At 40.5% G+C, this 19,895-nt stretch overlaps 2 protein-coding genes across 4 annotated transcripts; one reads left to right on the forward strand and one right to left on the reverse strand.

The window, feature by feature from the left end:
* Positions 1-365: 365 nt before the first annotated feature.
* On the reverse strand, positions 366-8,319 carry taf1b (TATA box binding protein (Tbp)-associated factor, RNA polymerase I, B). 2 transcript variants are annotated; one of them, XM_014999630.2, is made up of 15 exons: positions 8,148-8,319; positions 6,996-7,094; positions 6,306-6,393; positions 6,005-6,102; positions 5,835-5,927; positions 5,141-5,249; positions 4,877-5,036; positions 3,919-4,018; positions 3,197-3,344; positions 2,944-3,118; positions 2,824-2,861; positions 2,142-2,226; positions 1,988-2,058; positions 1,306-1,534; positions 366-1,225 (listed from the first exon to the last, which is right to left on the reverse strand). In XM_014999630.2, exons 1-15 carry the CDS (start codon positions 8,163-8,165, stop codon positions 943-945), a joined length of 1,794 nt encoding a protein of 597 aa, XP_014855116.2. In that variant the 5' UTR covers positions 8,166-8,319; the 3' UTR covers positions 366-942. The 2 variants fall into 2 exon arrangements, with proteins under 2 accessions (XP_014855116.2, XP_014855115.2); XM_014999629.2 differs by having other exon boundaries at positions 2,142-2,229.
* A 1,327-nt stretch (positions 8,320-9,646) lies between these two features.
* adam17b (ADAM metallopeptidase domain 17b) lies at positions 9,647-19,622 on the forward strand. 2 transcript variants are annotated; one of them, XM_014999635.2, is made up of 18 exons: positions 9,647-9,968; positions 10,510-10,642; positions 10,727-10,860; positions 11,072-11,160; positions 11,233-11,407; positions 12,223-12,353; positions 12,428-12,514; positions 12,599-12,709; positions 12,996-13,140; positions 13,219-13,310; positions 13,382-13,534; positions 13,770-13,969; positions 14,040-14,143; positions 14,392-14,526; positions 15,095-15,225; positions 15,716-15,883; positions 15,967-16,023; positions 17,393-19,622. In XM_014999635.2, the coding sequence occupies exons 1-18, from the start codon at positions 9,869-9,871 to the stop codon at positions 17,771-17,773; spliced, it is 2,526 nt and encodes an 841-aa protein (XP_014855121.2). In that variant the 5' UTR covers positions 9,647-9,868; the 3' UTR covers positions 17,774-19,622. The 2 variants fall into 2 exon arrangements, with proteins under 2 accessions (XP_014855121.2, XP_014855122.2); XM_014999636.2 differs by having other exon boundaries at positions 13,234-13,310.
* The last annotated feature ends 273 nt before the right edge of the window (positions 19,623-19,895 follow it).

Genomic DNA, 19,895 nt, shown 5'->3' on the forward strand with positions numbered 1-19,895 from the left:
TTTTTTCTATTTTCTAACATGGCTTCTTGCTTTCTGCATCAATATGACCTTTAAAAATCTAAAAACAAAAGTTTTAGCTAAAAGCTCTCATTACAGTCTCTGTACTGGATTTAAAAATATTTTCTACCTGTAAAATTGTTATTTCTTAAAATTTTCAGCATCAGACAAAAAATGGGAAAACCTCCAATTTAATAACTAATTTAAGTTTTATTTTGGAACACCAAAATAAACTGGTTTTAAGTTGTCTGTGGCTTTTTTAATCATATTTTTATGTTAAATTTATTAGACTAAACCAAAAATATTCCTCTGAAAAAGATGGATTAGAAAAGAGCTACAGTCCAAGAAAAATCCTGGAAAACTCCTGATTTAAACTTAAATCTGGTTTATTTTAACACATAATGAAAGTGACTAAGTTTCAGCCTACAGTAAGTGAACGCAGCGCCAATCGATTGGCCAATGGGCTGCTTGTTTTCATATCTCCATGGCAACAGCAGAACACGCCGCTGACGCAGCCCAACAGAGCGAGTCTGCCGCTTGAGAACTTTTCTGTATTTACCAGCAGAAACAGACCGAAGCCGCATATTTATGTCCAGAGGAAGTAAACTATCAAAGGAAGTGTTTGATTTTATTCTGGCAGCAGAGGAGAAACGGAAAAACTGACTTCCAGAATGAGAAATCCTCGTTTTTGCTGCAGTTTGTCTCCACCTGCTGGCCATTCTTCTGCCACTGCAGCTCTCCGCTGTTTCTTTGTTTCCAGACAAAGCAGACGAAGCAAATAAGTAAAATTACTATTACAGTCAGCAGGGCTCTGTTAAATGTTAAGTAACTCAAGTATTTTCCGTAAAATATAAATATTGATAAGAAAATAAACAGATGAATGAAACTTATCAACATTTTCCTACTTTTCTTCATCAGTTCTGGTAGAATATTTCAGTAGCAAAATCAAATGTTTATTCCATTTCTTCCTTTTCTTGGGGTTCTGGGTTTCTTTACTGGATCTCCAGTTTGAGTTGCGTTTGTTTTCTCAGTCCTGAGCCACTTCCTGGTCTCGACTTGTTGTCCGATCTGCGGCGTTTTGATGCCAAAGACGCGCCTCTCCATCTCCAGCACCTCGTCGAACAGATACCAGGCCTCCACGTCCAGCATGAAGGAGAAGAGCTGGAGCAGCCAGACGAAGGAGCGCGGCAGCATGGGCTCCATGCTGGGGTAATGACTGATGCACGTCCTGCAGAGCAGACGAACACGTCTGGGTTCATAACGGGACGCCTCATTAACGAGTCGCTGGCTGAGCATTCAAAGACTCACCGGGGGTTGCAGGGTCGCAGCGGCGGATGCCAGTAGTTGAGGTTCAAGGGAGTCATGAATCCGTTACTCAGGGAGATGACTCCATCCAACTTGGTGTGGTGCAGACTGGGCCCGTCTGATCCGTTCTCGTCGCCCCAGCAGAACTGGAAGCTGGAGGGACCGACATAATGGACGGCCGCCGGACAAGAAGACAGCCTCTTTAAACACATCTGGACGTTCTCTGAGATTCCTGAAGAAATGACAGGGTCTCTTAGTATGTTACCCAAATCCCAATAAATCCCTGCAGACGGATGGGTCCCCAAAACTCAGCCGACTTCAATCGGGTTCGTTTCCGGTTCACAGTAATGAAGCCAAAACTAAGATGGCTCAGGTTTGTTGGTAATCTTTTCTGCACCGCTCTCTCTCTCTCTCTCTCACCGCGAGTGAACAGAAGGACGATGGGATCAGCGGACGGACGAGAGGAAGAACGGATGATCAAGGTTTTGAGGAGAATCGGTGATAAACGGTAACTTTGGGGGTGTCCAACCCTCACCAGAAACGAGTGGGACTTACTGCGTACGAAGCTCTGACACCAGTCATGCAGAAACCTATCAAAGGTTTCCTGCTGTACTGATCAACCAACCTACCTTCCCACCCTGTGTGTAGTGACCCTGACTGTTTTCATGCTCATTCAGATTCTTACTTCTCCTTTTTGTCACTATAAGTCTGTCCCGCTTATCCACGAAGAACAGTTTCTTTCCTTTCCACTGTTTCCTGTGAAAAAAGACAGAAATGATCGGCTGTTCAGTAAATGAAGTCATATAAAGACCTTCAGGTTGGAGGCCCTGATGTCTCACCTGGCGGTGTCCTGGTCCCTCCTCTGCTGGGCCTCCACCAAAGCAGCCTGAACCAGTTTGTACCACTTCCTGAAGCTGAACATGTCTGCTGTGAACCAGCAACCAAACAGAACAACACAAAAAACAGATTAACTTTTCATTTTCATACCATTATGACTCAACCCAATGCATTGGGGATGCACAATATATTAGCACCTTGTTCGGGTGGAAATTATGCATTTTCTACTATTTTCCAGTATTTTCCTGAGAGACAGAAACAATGACTGAAGAGGAGGAAAAGACCGATGGCAGAAAGACAGATGGACTGATAAGACAGATAGAATGATGAATGGAGGAATAAATAGATCAACAAGAAGATAAATGGACAGATAATGGACTGGATGGACAATAATCTAGATCTATTGATGCCACAACAATTAGATGAATTAGACAGGTGGACGGACAGATAAACGTATGAAAGGACAGGAAGACAGAAGATCCAAAAGATTGAAGAATGGATGAACAATGAGATGACAGGAATGGGTTAACAATGGGATGGAGGGACGGACAATGGGATGGACGGGCGATGAGTTGGATGTATGGATGAATGAATGAATAGATAGGTAAATAGATAGACGGATGGATGGACCACCTGGTAGATAAATAAAACCTTTAAGATAAAACAGAAACATGGAGGACCAACCTTTGTCGTCATGGGAATCAGCCTTGTTCGATAAATCCCTGAAACACAGAAACGAAAGTCACAAAGGTGCAGCAGAGACTGTGAGGTCTCCATGGCAACAGTTCAGGTGTGTCAAGTTACCACTCAGTGTGATCGTCCAGGCCAAATATCACCTTTATGGTGACAATGATGAGCGCGGCGGCCTGCAGGTCGTACCGCGGCAGGATGGGACGCAACCCGCCGTCCAACGTGTGGCGCTTCTGATCCGCCATACCTGCACGGTCCATCAGGACGCAGACCCACCTGTGCAGCTCGTCTGAGGACCAGAACAGACGGGGGGGTTGTTAGCGGTCCTGGTAACAGTCTGCAGGACTGACTGGGTCGAACAGGTTACCGGGCAGGTTAGCGTCAGTCAGGTAGCGCAGGCTGAGTGGCGCCGGGTGGAGCAATGCTTCTGGGATGATCGGAGGAAAAGCAGGGAGCTGCAGGAACTGGACCAGAACCTGCGCTTCTTTGTGGACCGAGCGGTGAGACGGGATACTCTGCAGGAACAAGAACCATCGTTAGCAGATAAAATGGGTCAAAAACAAGGAAAACCTATTCTCTCTGTCTGGATCATTGATTCTCTAACTTTCAAAAGGCAAAAATTTATATTTAGGGGCTGCAAATAACTGAGCCGTACCTCAGCAGGTTGAAATATTAAAGTATTTTTAAGATGCTTACTGCTTAGACTACAGAACAAATACTTTGTTTATGGGCTCAGGACACATTCAAATTAAAATTAAAAAATACTTTACTAATCCCAAAAGGAAATGAATGTTAGAAAACCCAGTTATTCCATAAACTCACAGAGGAAAACCCGTTCAAAAGCCTAAATGTCGAGGAAATTATTACTACAGTACATTTTAACAAATCGGAAATCATCATTATTAACTGGACATGTTATCATTAGCATGTTAAAGTCAGAATTAGCGTGTAAAATTAGCTGTAGCATATTAAAATTAGCATGCTAAAATAAGAATTAGCATTTCAATTTGTAAAGCGTTAGCATGCTAATGCTAACATGAGCCAAACATAGTGAAAATTACGGTAGTACCTTTTAGTACAATGACCAACCTCAACATGAAAAAGAAGAGCATCCGGACCACACAGCTTCATCTCTTCTGGAAGATCCTCGTATGCAGTCACATACGGGACGTGACCTTCTTTTACCAGCCTGAAACCACAGACGGATGCTTAGGAGCAACTAAAGTTTAAAGGATTAGGATGGGTTAGAAGTAAAAATAAAATTTTGGTTTGACTGGAAGCCGTAGCCTTTAGCGTCTGGTTTAACTTCAACAAACGTGAAAATAATGGGCCGAATCCAGAGCCTTGTGGAACTCCATTCCCCAATATTAAACTATAATCTGCTAAATTAGAGCACAATATTTGAAAATTCATGTACAAAGAGCATAAAAAAGTTTCACCAAACAATATTCAATACAGATTTGTAAAAGGAGAAAGCAAATACAACTTAAAGGAACTGAATACATTTTTTCTAAGTAATTTAGATCGAGAACAGTGACAATGGAAATCTGCATTTCACTAAAAGGCGTCAGTTTATGGAATAATCTTGATGGTGAGATAAAACAACCTCGATCTCCTTCTGCCTTTAAAAGATAATTGAAAATTATTACGATGAAGCGACATGGCGTTGAATTAGTTAATGTTTTGTTTTTTATTTGAAATATGTTTGTAATAATTGAATAGCAAATTTCATTTTTTATTTCATGATTTTTTTTTAGTTGTTCAATAAACTACTCATGTTTATTATGGAATAAATTAAATAAAAACATGAAATGAAAATAGGTATTTAGCAAAAATATCCAAGTTTTTCCAGAATATTTTTGAGATTAACTGAATTTTTTCTTTAGTTTTCTAGCAAACTTTTGACTTTCCAAACCCTTTCCAAGTTTTTTGGTGAAAATGTTCTCGCCTTTTTGTCCCTCTAGAACGGCTCTGATGCTCCATCGTATTCAAGTCTTTTAAACATTTTTAAAAGTGAAAACATGACCATCCAGGTGTGTTTTGCTACCTGAGCAGGTCGCTAAGCGTCAGAGCTTCGCGGCTCCAGACCAGAGCCAGGTGGATCAGAGCCAGAGTCTTCTTCATGGTCATCAGGCTGCGGCTCCGTTTCCACGACGCCGAGGTGCCTGTGCTGCTGTAGTCCGATCCCAGCCAATCACTGGAGCTCTCTGAGGGTCAAAGGAACATTTCAACCAATCGGAACAGTCTAAAAAATTTAATATTTCACTAAATTCACCATGGATTGATTGTTTATATGTTTATTTTTTAGTACCTGCATTAGAGCCAGCGGAGCTGCACAGAACTGACCCGGAGTCGGTGAAATTATCAGACAGAACCGATTCCGCGGCGCTGTCCATGTCTGTGTCCGAGTCCAACGCTGCCTGTTGGGAAAACATGGAGGAATTAACTTATGACTCATTCAAACATTTTTACAAAGACTAAAATTAGTTTAAGAAGTAAAATCACAATTAAAATGTGTATATTTTGATTTTAGCCCTGACACTTTATAATAACCTAATAAAAAGACTTTAGTGAAACTTTGTTAAAATTATAGAAAAATTAAAATGGAAAAAAATATTTACAGAGCAAATATTTAAAAAAAAATTTTACTCTGTAAAATTATCAACAATACAAAATATATTTTAAGCATTACTGAAAAAACGGTAAATTCACTAAAATGATCAGAAATTACCTCAAAAAGAAAATTCCCTGTAAACACATGAGCTAAAAATTACAGAAATAAAATCTATTAAAATCTTCCCAGAATAGAGTGAACATTAATGAGAAAAAAGTAGTTTCTCTGAAATAAAAAATAATTTCAAAATGACCAAAATGTAGATGAAAGTGTCAAAAAACAACCAAAACAAATGGGTAAAAATGACAGAAACCTGAAAACATAAATTATATCTAATGAAAAAAACAAACAAAAACAAACCTATACCAGTGACGAACAAAAGGAAACTGACCCCTCTGAACCTTAAATTCCTGATTGGGTTTCTGGTGTATCCCTGCTGGCTCTTCTGCAGATAAAGTCTCCACATCTGACACAGAACGTCGTCCTGAAACCAAAAGCATCAAACTAACAAAGCAGGTTTTATCTACTGGTAACGGATCAATGGGAATGACGGGAGCGGACCTTAAACTGAGGAGCGACTCCCAGTCTGAGGAGAGCGTCGGCCTGGTTCTGCAGGATGAACTGGAAACCTTCGCACAGCATCCAGATGTAACCGCGCTCTGAGGAACAACAAATTATTAAAACATCTGGTAATATGAACATTCCAGAAAACAGTGTCAAAAGACGTTTAGATACTTAATTATTCAGGTGTTAAAAGTTAAGTTTTGACCGCAAACTTAAAATTTCTGGGAAATTTTTAAGTTAAACCTCTTAAATAAAAAAAGTTTGATATGTGAAAAAGAAACAGGAGATTAAAACCAACCCGACTTCCTGATTCTGGATTTATTGCCGATCCGGGAAATTCTGTTGGAGTTGGAAGTGAACGACATGTCCACCACCTCTCTGGTTCTCTGAGGACATTTGGATAAAACACCAAAAACAAACAAACAAACAAAAACAAACAAAAATCACCACTTATCCAGGAGACACGTTGAATGCACAACAGTGACACCTGCAGGACGGTTGGTGGTACTGCTGTGAGCACAAGCTCAATTTGAGTGGATTTAGTAAAAAAGGCGATTGTAAATGGAAGAAAATTAAGAAAAATTTTCTGCCAAAAACTTACATTTTTTTTAGATCAATATCAATAATTTTCAAGGAACAAAACAAGAAAATTTGTGAGTTTGAAAAGTCCAAAATTTGCTAAAAAAGAAAAAAATACTAAAAACCCAGGAAAAAATCTAGAAAATAACAAAAACAAAAAATCAAACATGTTCAACTTTTGGAATTAGAGTTAGAAAAGACTTTTAAGTTAAAAATTCTCCACTTTTGGAAATGTTTTGGGTTTGAACAGGCTAATTTTTTTCACTTTGGAAATTCAGTGATGTCCTTGTTTTTTCACATTTCTGAGTTGTTTTCCTTTGTTTCAGAAATTTACTCCATTTTTGTTCTAATGGCCCCAATCATTGTTTAAAGTCAAACTCTGTCAGAGAAAGATTTGTTTGGGAGTTACCTCGATGACATTGTGGCAGGACCTGCAGTAGAAGCGACCCTCGTCTGAGATGCCCCAGTCCACGGCTGCACACTGATTGCAGGGCTCTTTGTATCCGTCCTGAACCAGAGGAAACACAGAAGGACAGGTGAAGGCGACACACCTGGCTGAGTATCAGTGAGATCTGATTTTTGTGTATTAAAAACGAGCCAAGCAAGAAAACAAGTCTAACAAAAAAACATAACAGCTTGTATTTACTCATGCTTAAAAGAATAAATTGATAATATAAATAAATCTTTCCTTTTGCTGAGATAAAATCAGCTGGTTAAAATATCAAGAACAGTTTGATCTTTATATGAATAAATTGTCACTAAACATTTATTTTAGAACATTTCAAAGCTGCTGAAACTATTTTAATTAACAGTAAAAGGTTGGCAGGAAGACTGTGGAAAACTTATAATAAAAAAGCATATCTTACATAATTTTATGGCCATGATTTTTAACAGTAGCAATATAAAGAACCAAACTAATTTATTAAAATTAAAACCTGCTATCTGTACCAATATTTACAGTTTTGCAGATAGCTGGAAATTAGCAGTTAAAAACTATATTCACTTATTATTAAATAAGATGCTGTCTTATCAGGATCAGTAATTAAAATATATTTATAGCACGTTTCAGAGTTTGTTAATCAGAAAACATGATTAAAAAACAGGTTTTGTTTACGGAGTTCGATGCAAATCGACTAGCTAACATTAATTTAACTCTTAAAAACAAATATATATTGAAAGAAAGTTTAAAATAACTAAATAAAAGTTGAAGGGAAACCACTGGAAAATGTTTATAGAAAACAATTTAGAATTTTATGGCAATAAATTTTAAAGCAGTATGATATAGTCAATCCATAATATTTGAACAAATATGGCTTTTTTAAGTTTGCTGAAAGTTAATAGTTGAAATCTATGTTCTCCGATTATTTAAAAAAATGCTTTATATCCAAGATCAGTAAAAAAAATCTGTATAGGATGTAAATTAGTTTGTTAATCAGAAGATAATAGAAAAAGAACTGGTTTTCTTAACGGAGTTTGGCGCAAATCAACTAGCTAACACCAACATATACGTTTTCTGAGTGACATTTACGCAAAAAATATTTAATTACTGATCAGTGCTTACCGTATCCTCTTCATCCATGGTTAAGGTTCAAATTTATCGGTTTCGCATTGATTTTTATCAGATGTTAATGTCCGCAATCGCTCTATCATGTGGACCATAAGAGTAGTTTGGATTTCTTCTTCTTGTTTTCTTTCAGGCTGGAAGTTGCACTGCTGCCACCAGCAGTCCGATCCGCAAACTACAACATCCAACAGGTCAAATTAACTTTGGGACTTTCGTAACTTTTGAAACTTTTACGATCCTGAACCCGTCAAACTGAACGAACGCACAAGAACGTTCTCTTAAGACGTGTAAATTTCGTGAAAACCTTGGAGTTTTCACAAAGTTATACTCCCAGAAATTTTACACACAAGTCTGCTTTTATAATTTTGCATTTTAATGTGTTTATCAGCTTGTTAATGTCTGTGATGCTTTCTTTGCTCTAGTTTATGAGATTTTTTGCTTCCTCAATCTAAAAGCGGATTTGGGTGAGATCAGAGATTATAAATAGAGCCGCCAGATGTTTCCGCTATATTCTCTTACATAACGTCACGACACGAGTTCCTTTTGTTTAAAATGTGTGTTTATTGTTGTTTTGTTTCAGTTTTTAATGTTTTATTTATTTATTTTTTATTAAATCACAGCCACCATGAACGGGTTCAGATTTCACGAGCAAACGCACACCGCGAGCGCCTCATCAGACCGTCAAGTTCACGTGCGCACGAACTAAAAAACCCGCGGGCTTTCAAAATAAATGCATTTCTGAAACAATTTCGTACCGTATGAAGAAAATCAGATTTATTTCTATTGAATTGTCTTACTTAATCCCAAATTAAGCCTTGTTTTTGTATCTAGTTGAATGTTGTTAGATAAAACACGATGCTTCGCAAAACATAAAAATTAAATTAAAAATGTTTATTTGACATTCAAGATGTTCCATTAAACTAGGTCAAAAGCCATGAAAATGGCATTATGCAGCTGTTTTTAAGTGGCTTACCTTCATAGATATAAAAATTTACAAAAATAAAGATTAAATAAATTCAACAAGTACTACTGAAAGGCTGAACCTGTGACAATTACAAAGCTCTTTGGCCACTTTTTCACCGGTTTTCAGAGGATTTATTTTCTCTCTTCACATTACTGTCTTACTCTGACCTATTCCAACATTCAGGCATGAAAAAAGCTACTAAACTGAATGGGTCAAACTGTGTAATGTGCCCAACTGAGCGCAAATATGTTGAAACAGAGACTTTAAAAATCAGATTTTCTTGTTTTCCTGATTTTGTAGCCACTCTGATGAATTCGGTTTGGTGTTCAGTTCCGCAAAGCATTATTCAAGACTTTGTATATTAAAGTTATTATAGTTGCTTACTAAATTAAATTTAAACAGGTCCTATCTTCAGCTTCTTGCTTTTAATCATCCTAAATGTTGATTCAGTGTGAATTCCATTACTGCTGTTGATTTCATGCTTTTATTCTGAAGCCGTCAGGCCTACTTCCGCCCCGCCTCCTTGCTTCTCGCCAGCTTTCCTTATCGACTCTCGGTCTTCCTGGTTCTGCGGAGTTGGAGTCGTTTTCCCTGCGCCTTTCTGTAACAAACAATGACTTCATCCGATCTGGATGCGGATATTTTAGTTTTTAAGAAAAAATGTGCTTAAAGTCGGAGGTTAGCGGCTGACCTTTCGGGACCTTTCCCTCCGTTGAGTCCGTCCCGCTGCGGATCATCCACCAATCTGTCCAACATGGGAGCGAACTTCATTGTTTTGACACTTTTTGCAGTTTTTCTCTCCAGAACAGAGGCTGCTGTGTCTCCACCCGAAGACAAACAGCAGCAGGAGTTTGGTAAGTTCTCCAAACATGGAGGTTTATATGAAAACCTCCTGAATGAAGTTAATTCAGGGAGACAGAGGCGATTCCAGAAAAGTTCATAATGGTGGCCATTGATCTGGGGGCCAGAAAAACTTGAACTAGTTTATTTTGAGTACAGATATTAAGACCACTGCCTCAAGGCTGATTTAAAGATGTAATTTTCATAATATCATGTAGTACCTCAGTAATACTACTTAAGAAGAGTTAAAGACGTTTTAAAAATTTAATGTAACTTAATTTTTCTATTTGTGGAAAAAAAAAAAGTATAAATAATATTTTAACCCATTTTCATCAAACTTTTGTTTTTTGCTCAGATATCTGAGCAAAAATTGTCTGACCAATCTGGCATTACAGTTTTAGCATCTCAATGGCCAAATTTATCAAATTGTACAAAAAAAACAATACATTTTTATTACTTATGTGTTTTTGTTGTCAATTAGATATTAGTCAGTGTTTTCCCTCCATCTGACCCCTTACTTGGTTTTAAACTTTTTGTTGTGTCCTTCCTCTGCAGAACCTCTGCGGTCCATGCTGGACAACTTTGACGTTCTTCCATTCTCCAGCCTGCAGACCCACTCTGTCCGCCGCCGGGACGTCCAAACCGAGGCACACGTGGAGAAGCTGCTGAGCTTCAACGCCCTGCAGAGGTTGGACCCCAAAACTTCACCTATTCCTCTGAGCTGATCATCCAAAATATAAACTCCCCTTTTCCTTCTTCCTGCTGATTCCAGGAACTTCAGGCTTTACCTGAGAACCAACAACGAGATCTTTACGGAGGATTTCAAAGCCGTCGTGGAGGACGAGGATGGACAGAGACGAAGCTTCCCGGTCAACAGACACAACTACTTCACCGGACACGTCATCGGTAAGGTGTTCTTCAAGGTTTCAGAGTCAGATTCACCTCAGTCCTTTAAAAAACACTGGGTTTATGAGAGTCCTTGGAGAAGCCTTGACGTATCAGACGTCCCTGAAAACCAGGCAAAGAATTTAGAAAATGAGGCTTTAGATGAATGTTTGATCGACTTTGATAAGAATGAGCAGGGAGTTGCTTTATATTTGTGTTTTCTCTCTTCCAGGGGAGGAAAACTCTCGTGTTCAGGCTCATATCGACGACCACGAGTTCTCAGCTCACATCCTGACGGACGAGGCGGAGTACAACATCGAGGTAAAGAGCAAAGAAACTCAATTCCTAGTGAATAAACATGGAGTCACTTTAAAATGTCTTGTTCCTCTCTAGCCTCTGTGGAGGTTCACGTCAGCGCCCCCCGATGGCCGCCTCCTGATCTACCGGTCGGAGGACATCAGGAACATCAGCAGGCTGCAGCAGCCCTCAGTCTGCGGATACGTGGCGTCTGAATCCGCTCACCTTCTACCGGAGGGGGTCAGGATGGCGACGAAGGGCGATGAAGAAGGTCAGTAGGACGTCAAAACAAGTCGGACAGAGAGTTTCTGTTTTAGGATGTTCAACTATTTCATTTTCTCTCGATGTATGATGATTTTTTAAAAAAAATCTAATGAAAAGATACATTTCTGGTAAATCTCCAATTAAATATTTGTAAATATATTCCAAAATCACCTCCATTTGCATAAATTCAGCCATGATTTTATGGAATGATGAAGTATCTGTGAAATTGTTCTCCTTGACCTTTATGCTGCTTCTAGAACTGTTTTCTTGCTCCATTTCTTTTGACTACCCAATCAGTAAAGGAGTACCACAAGGTTCTGTTGTTGGACCACTCTATTTTCTCCCCCTCGTTTTGACTCATTTACCGTATTTTCCGGACTACAGAGCTCACCTCACTATAAGCCGCATCCACAAAGTTTTTTTTTTAAAAACTGAAAACGTGCATACATAAGCCGCACTGGGCTATAAGCCGCATGTTTCAAAGTGTGGGAAAAAGTAGCAGCTTATATTCCGAAAAATACGGCAGATAATATTCCGTTGACACATTTTTACTGCATTCTATTTTTTTCAACATTTTCACATGTTGAGAAAAATTTGTAGTAGTTTTATGGTGGATAATTATTCCAATCTATTAGCAACAAATCTCTCAAAAGTATGTCCTTTCAAAACATCTCTTTGGTCTTTCTCAACTAAATCCTGTTTAAAGAACCAAATTCATCTCTGGAAAGACTCCAGAAATTGGTCAAAAAACAGTAAAAATTATGTTATTATTACATTTTTTTTTGTAAAACAACCCACCATTTGTCCATCTTGTCTGCTCAGAGTCAGTGTTCAGAGGGAAACGCCAGGTCACCGACCATAAGAAGAACACGTGTCCAATGCTGCTGGTCGCGGACCATCGCTTCTACCAATACATGGGCCGAAAGGAGGAGAGCACCACCATCAACTACCTGGTTAGCTCACAGCCTCCATGTTGCTTCTTTTCCCCACTTCTAGTGATCTGACCTCTCCATCCCTCTCTATCCAGATCGAGCTCATCGACCGCGTTGACGACATCTACAGAAACACGTCATGGGACGAAGAGTTCAGCGGTTACGGAGTTCAGATCCAGCAGGTGAGGAGGAGGCCGCCGCCGCTGGTCGCTGCAGTGAAGACGACCAGATGTTGAAGTGTGAAGATGTTGTGTTTCTGCTGCCAGATTATCATTCAGAAGTATCCCACTGAGGTCGGTCCTGGAGAAAGTCACTTCAACATGAGGGGCAGTCCAGTGGAGGGAAAAGACGTCTGGGACGTCAAGAAGCTGCTGGAGGTAAGAAATGCTGAACATTAGCAGGCGAAGGGGAGAAACGGGCTGCTGTTCGTCTTCCATGTTGAGAGGAACCTGTAGCTTAGGAAGCTAGCATGGCTGGATGAATGGATGTTAGCATGGACGGAAGTGCTTCCATGCTCTGTTTTAATGAGCGTAAATAAATAGAGCATCCTGATCAGAATAACAAATTAGTTGCAGCTCTGAGCCCATTTGCTCCTCTCTGGATTTAAGCCTTCAGCATTTGACTCTTTTTGGAGTTGACCATTTCCTGTCTGACCTCCTGCAGCAGTTCAGTGTGGACATTGCAGAGAATGCCTCCAGCGTCTGCCTGGCCCACCTCTTCACCTACCAGGACTTCGACGAGGGGACCCTGGGCCTGGCCTACGTGGCGCCAAACAAACCAGACTTTCCCGGAGGGCTCTGCTCCAAACGTAAGCGCCAAAGTTTCCTCTACAGGTTGTCACGGTTACCATCAGCATCGCTGTAGTGTTTCTGAACTTGCTGTTCAGCTTGTGTTTCGACAGCAAACAAACACGGATTCATCTGTCTGAACACGGGCCTCACCAGTACCAAGAACTACGGGAAAACGATCCTGACCAAGGTGAAGTCCAGAAGCCCTTTCTGAGGGTTTTTCAGTTTTTGTAGCTTTTTTCTGATGGGTTGTCTCTACAGGAAGCAGACCTGGTGACGACTCACGAGCTGGGCCATAACTTCGGAGCGGAGCATGACCCGGACAACGTGCCGTACTGCGCCCCACGGGAGGATCAGGGTGGGAAGTACGTCATGTACCCCATCGCTGTGAGCGGAGACCACGTCAACAACAAGGTGCCGAGATATTATAGATAGATGGACAGATGTTAGCATGGATGGATGGATGCTAGGGTACATAGATAGACATATGCTAGCAGCCATCCAACAGTGCATGCTAGAAGAGATCGATGCTACCATGGACTGATGGATGATATAAGCAACCAACCATCAATCCTATCATGCAACAAGATGCCATGTTTTTTCCACTGTAAACCAGAAAAAGTTTCATGACGGTTCGTTTCCATTTCAGCTGTTCTCCAACTGCAGCAAGCAGTCCATCGTGAAGCGGCTGCGCTCCAAAGCGGCGTCCTGCTTCAAGGAGAGGAACGTCAACGTGTGCGGGAACTCGCGGGTGGAGCAAGGCGAGGAATGCGACCCGGGGTTGCTGCACTTCAACTCGGACCGCTGCTGCACCCAGGATTGCCGGCTGAAGGATGGAGCGGAGTGCAGGTCTGAGTCGCTCCAGGTCGGGGGTTCAACGCCGCTCCGATCGGCTGATCCGCCATCTTTCTTTGTTCAGTGACAGGAACAGCGCCTGCTGCAAAGACTGCAGGTTCCAGGTGAGAGGCGAGGTCTGCCAGGAGCCCATCGACGCCACCTGTAAGGGCCACTCCTACTGCACAGGTCAGGACTCTGGGTTTCCTCTTCTACAGGAATACAGATGTTTTGTTGGACACTTGTTGCTTTTAACAGTCAAAACAAGGAAGAATTAATTGAAAGTTTCAAACTGGAGCTATTTTAAAAATACTTAACTTTATTTATATTTCAAATTGAAATATTAACTATTTAAAAATATATGTGTATAAAAAACTTTTTTTTTCTAGAATATTTTAACATATACATGAATTACAAAAAGTTCTGTTTGCCAACAGGAAACAGCAGTGAGTGTCCTCCGCCGGAGAACGCTCCGGATGCAACGGTGTGTCTGGACAACGGGGAATGCCGTGGCGGAAAGTGTGTTCCCTTCTGCCAGGTGGTCAAAAAGCTGGAGCCCTGCGCCTGCAATGGTAACGCTGCTGCATGGGTTCGAGAGCGGTTCTCATGGGGAGTGTCACGGGTTCGAGAGCGGTTCTATTGGGGAGTGTCACGGGTTCGAGAGCGGTTCTATTGGGGAGTGTCACGGGTTCGAGAGCGGTTCTATTGGGGAGTGTCACGGGTTCGAGAGCGGTTCTATTGGGGAGTGTCACGGGTTCGAGAGCGGTTCTATTGGGGAGTGTCACGGGTTCGAGAGCGGTTCTATTGGGGAGTGTCACGGGTTCGAGAGCGGTTCTAATGGGGAGTGTCACGGGTTCGAGAGCGGTTCTATTGGGGAGTGTCACGGGTTCGAGAGCGGTTCTATTGGGGAGTGTCACGGGTTCGAGAGCGGTTCTATTGGGGAGTGTCACGGGTTCGAGAGCGGTTCTATTGGGGAGTGTCACGGGTTCGAGAGCGGTTCTCATGGGGAGTGTCACGGGTTCGAGAGCGGTTCTGGTTCTCTGATGAATAGCGAGAAACACTAACTTGTTTTTTCTGGAAGCTGAAACTGTCTTCCTTGTGAACCTTTGGGTCTAACCGAACCTTCTGGTTTCTTCCCAGAAACAAACTCGTCCTGTAAAGTCTGCTGCCGGGGGAGCAACAGAGTCTGCAGCCCCTTTGTTGACGTGAAAGGCGACTTTGTGTATTTGCGGAAAGGCAAACCTTGCACTGTGGGCTTTTGCGACGGAGCGGTGAGTCAAACACTCATGACCATTTAGTGTTGGCAATGCACCATCATAGCTGGTCTGCCAACCAGAAGAAGAGTCCCTTGCTTACGGTCTGGATGACCGCTATAAGTAGTGCAAATTACCAAAACCATAAGGCCAAAAGGGGTACTTTCATTCTGACTCAAAGGTCTGTAGCTGGTCTAACCAATGTTCCTTTAGGAAGATAAAGAAGGGCCCTGGTTTTCTGTGATTCTTAGTTCTAGTGGCCATTCAGAGACGAAGGGAAGGATGATCACTGGGTTAGAACCAGGAGTTACAGACATACATTAAACTGGACCTGAAGAGTCCCCGTTGGTTTAACCTGATGATTGTTCCTCAACCTCAATAACCAGAAGCCCAAAATGGAAAAGGCATCTACTGAATCCCCTTGAACACAAAGCAAAGAGTTGGGGACCCTTAAGGCTTCAGATCAACCATAAGGCTTAAACTGAACGAGCCATTCCTGTCTGTACAGGGGAAGTGCATGAAGCAGGTGCAGGATGTGGTGGAACGTCTGTGGGACTTCATCGATAAACTCGACATCAACACGTTCAGAAAGTTCCTGGCTGATAACATCGTGGGCTCGGTGGTGGCGTTCTCGCTCCTCTTCTGGGTTCCTTTCAGCATCCTGGTCCACTGTGTGGTCGGTGTCACTCCTCACAGACGCCTCTCTGGGTTTTTTTCTCCCTGAAAGCCGTAACTTTGTTCTGCTTTCTGTACTTCCAGGACAAGAAGATGGATAGACAGTATGAAGAGACCACCAAGTCTCTATTCTTCTCCAGCGTGAGTATGAGCGTCCTCAGTCATGCTACATATAGCAGATAGCAGGATGTAGGCATGAGGTCCAACAGCTTATTAGATCAATAAACAGTCTGGTTGAAGATGGCATTGTTCTTTGGCAAGACATAAACTGATAATCACTGGCGTTTGGTTAGCCTTTACCTTAGGAGAACCCAGTCAGCATTAGTTGAAGGTCAGAAACTCCTGCTCACCAGCTGCAGTTTCCTGTAATTGGCTTTTGTGCCATCCTCTTTGCAGCCAACATCTCCAATTTGGAACCACTTCCACCAAATGGTACAAGTCAAATGTAACTCAAAGCCAATCAATTTTATTGGCAGCAGACTGCATTTATTGATTGACCCGTGGATTCACATCAACAACATCTTAACCACCATTTTCAGCCTATGATGAAACTGTAGTAGCTGCAAATCAATTCCTTGAGGTCCAACCTTTTCATCATTTGTGGGAGAAGAGCATGCATACATTCGACTCAACGGGACAATCAACAACGTGCAAATGTACCAAGAGATTTCTGAGAAACTGGCCTCAAGAGTAGATGCACAAAATGACGTCATCTGAGTGTCAACCACAGCTTCCCCTACATGTTCCTGCCTATTTTCACACCAACATACTGAGGTATGTTGGTGTGAAACATACCAACATACCTCTGTTTAGCCTCTGCTAACAGAGGCTAAACCCAAACCAGAGATTAAACAGCTACAGTAAGACTTCACAGTGGAGAGGAAGCTCTTACTGACTCTGAGCCAAAGTTTTTAATCAGTTTCAGACTTGGTGATCATTTCAGGGTAAAGGAAAACCCTGCTTTAGTTTGAGGCATTTCAATGGACTGTTTGGTCAGGTTTCACTGGGATTTGGTCGAAGAGCCTTACAGCTGTAGAAGCCACAGGAACGTCAGAGAAAACAACACAGGAAGTTTAAAGTGTTGCAGCTTCGACTATGTTAAACTTCAGATTGGGGAGTTTTTTGGCTTAACAGATCCTCTAGAAATAAATCTTTTGCAAATACTTTTGCAGTGGTGGGCACATTTCTGCTAATAGTGGAGCTAATTTTCCACTTAGTTCTTGAGCCAACTTTGTTAGCGTTTAGCATGAACAGGAGCAACATGGTTGAATTGTTGTTGAATTTAACAATGCTAACATTGTTAGCATTGTTTTCTACTAAATACCATGCTGGTAGCACTTTAGCATCAGTGGGACTAATGTTTATGACTTGGGGTTTGCATAAGTAACTTTTTAGCTAGCGGTGCCGACCACTGTCCTTTGATTTCCTTCTGTTTACTTTCAGATAACTGAAGGTTGACAGCAGGTTCCAGTCTAGTCATCACCACACTGACAGTCCTTTTCTTTCCCAGAATGCCGAGCTCCTGAGCAGCCTTGATTCTGCTTCTGTCCGGATCTTCAAGCCTCTAAACTTCCCGCCCGCCCCTGTGCGGCTCCCCCCGATCAGCCCGCAGCTTGCCAGCACACCGCCGGTCTTCGGTGCCGCCCCCGCCTCGAGCCACACATCCCCGCCTCTGGATGCGCCCCACATGGCCACCATCTTGGAGAACCCCAGCCTGGACTCCCACCTGGACGAGGAGGAGCTGCAGGAGGCGTTCGGACGCCCAGCTGGAGCTACTCGCCGTTCATTTGAGGACCTGACGGAGAGAAACCCGATGAGACGCAGCGACAAGTCAAAGCTGTTCAGACTTCAGAGGCAACATCAGATCGACAGCAAGGAGACTCAGTGCTGAGAGACGCTGCCAGGGGGCGCTGCTGCCCCTCATCCGTTCCTTAAAGCTGATCCCTGAGCTCACCTCCAGCTGTCTCAGGTAACGTAATGAAGCCATTTTCAAACACAGCTTGGTGTCGATTTATAATCTGTTTATTTTTTAAATAATTTTCTGATCTTTTTTTGTGTTCGTCACTCATTTTCCCTTCTAAACAGGTACAACTTTTAACTTTGCACTTCAGTGGTTGAAAGAATACATTGAAGTTTTAGCATTTTTAATTATTTGATATAAAAATCAATTTTTTTCTGATCTCATCACAATGGTAACATCTTCCCAATCTGCTTTTCCACCTCAAGGTCCAATATTTTCACAATTAAAGCGCAAAGATGTCAACCAATCATCAATTCCAATAAAGTCCTGATAGGGTTTAAAAATAGGATCTGCTGAAATTTAAAACCTCTCAGTTTGAGACGTGAAAGGGAGCTAAAAATTAAATTTAAATTTGTGTTTTTGATTCTTATCAGAATGAATTATCCATAGTATCCATTGCCTAAACATAGTTTGTAAAAAAATGGAAGCAGTCTTTAATTTCATTCTAAATAACTGAGGTAAGAAAGATAATAACTTGATTCTTACAGAAATAAAACTTATTTTGTCTCATATTTCTCTGATTCTGGTTATCAAAATGAGATGAAATGAGACCAAAACAGGTGTCAACTTTTATGATTTCTGTAAAACAAAATGAGCTCAAATTATGTTAAAAATAAGAGTTGAAACTGTTATAACAGCAGAGCTTTTATCTTAAGATAATGGGAGAATGAAACTGATCACATCACAGATAATGAAATAAATCATAAACCAAACTGCTCTGACTTGTTTCAACATCTTAAGATAATGAATTCAGTGTTTCATTAAATACATTAAATACTAAATTACAACAAAATGATCTTCAGGAACAGACTGTTGGCAAAAAAAGCAAACGAGAGGCTTTATGTCGACATAATGAAACATTGAAACTTATGACAAAAACTCAAAATCTCAAAGATATAAGTAGCTACTTGTATCTAAGTAATTTCAAAAAGAAATATCACTTACCAACTGATAACCCCCAGAATGCTTAGAGCTTAACCACACTAAGCCCAAAGAATAACCAACAAACTGTTAAATTTTACTGACTTTACATGTCAGCAGTGGATCTAAAATTAATTTAACCAGAAAATCTGGGATTCATAAATAAAAAATGTGAAGGTTTTTTCTTTAAACTTTCAAAATCGCCTCAACAAATATTCTTCAAAATAAGAGCCCAGGACATTTAAGCTTGAACTACTGCAAAATTCATATTTTCTAATTTTCACACGATGAATGTGAAAGACAAAAAATTCTGCATTTTTATACAGTTTTGCAAGATATTTTACAGAAAATATTTATTTTTTCACGATTTAAAACAGTTTGTGGGACTAAAGTTAAAGTTTTCTTTAACAGGATGGTGCTTTTTATTCGTGTTTTTAAAGTTTGTATTTCTCTAAAGTGAATGATTTACTTTAGAGAAAAAAAACAATCAAAAACACAGTAAAACTTTAGAAAACAATTTAAAGATGGTTGATATTTTTAAATATGCTATAAACTGCTTTGAAACAAAAAGACTTGTACAAATCTAAATTAAAACCAAAGAATTAGACCAAACTTTATAGTTTTGGTGAAAAAAAAGTGTTGTATTTTTTTTTATTGTATTAAATATCTGTTAAAGTGTTAAAACCACCTCTGTCAGTATTTTGGGATGTTGTGTCTTTTTGTTTTAATGCGTTTACTTTTATTTAAATGTTCAAAAACTGCAGCTTTACATGAAAAATAAAAACTACTGTTCAGAAAACCTTCTGCATGTTTTCATTTTACAATAAAAGCTTTAAAATCTTCATTTATTCAGCTGAAGAATTTGGTTTAAATAAAATTAGAAAAAAATAGCAAACTGAGGTAATTATGCAAAAAAGTGTTAAAAATGAACAGAAACTCCTAACACACATACATGTCAGGTGTATTTTCACAAACTTTAGAAATATGTTGAATGAAATATGTATGTGGTCTGAAACCTTTGTATTACATCGCATTTCCATTTATTGTGGTTCTAATCTCACCAAAATAACCT

Source organism: Poecilia mexicana, unplaced genomic scaffold, assembly GCF_051168715.1.
Source record: "Poecilia mexicana isolate PSO_F unplaced genomic scaffold, ASM5116871v1 scaffold_21, whole genome shotgun sequence".
NCBI classification, from domain to species: domain Eukaryota; kingdom Metazoa; phylum Chordata; class Actinopteri; order Cyprinodontiformes; family Poeciliidae; genus Poecilia; species Poecilia mexicana.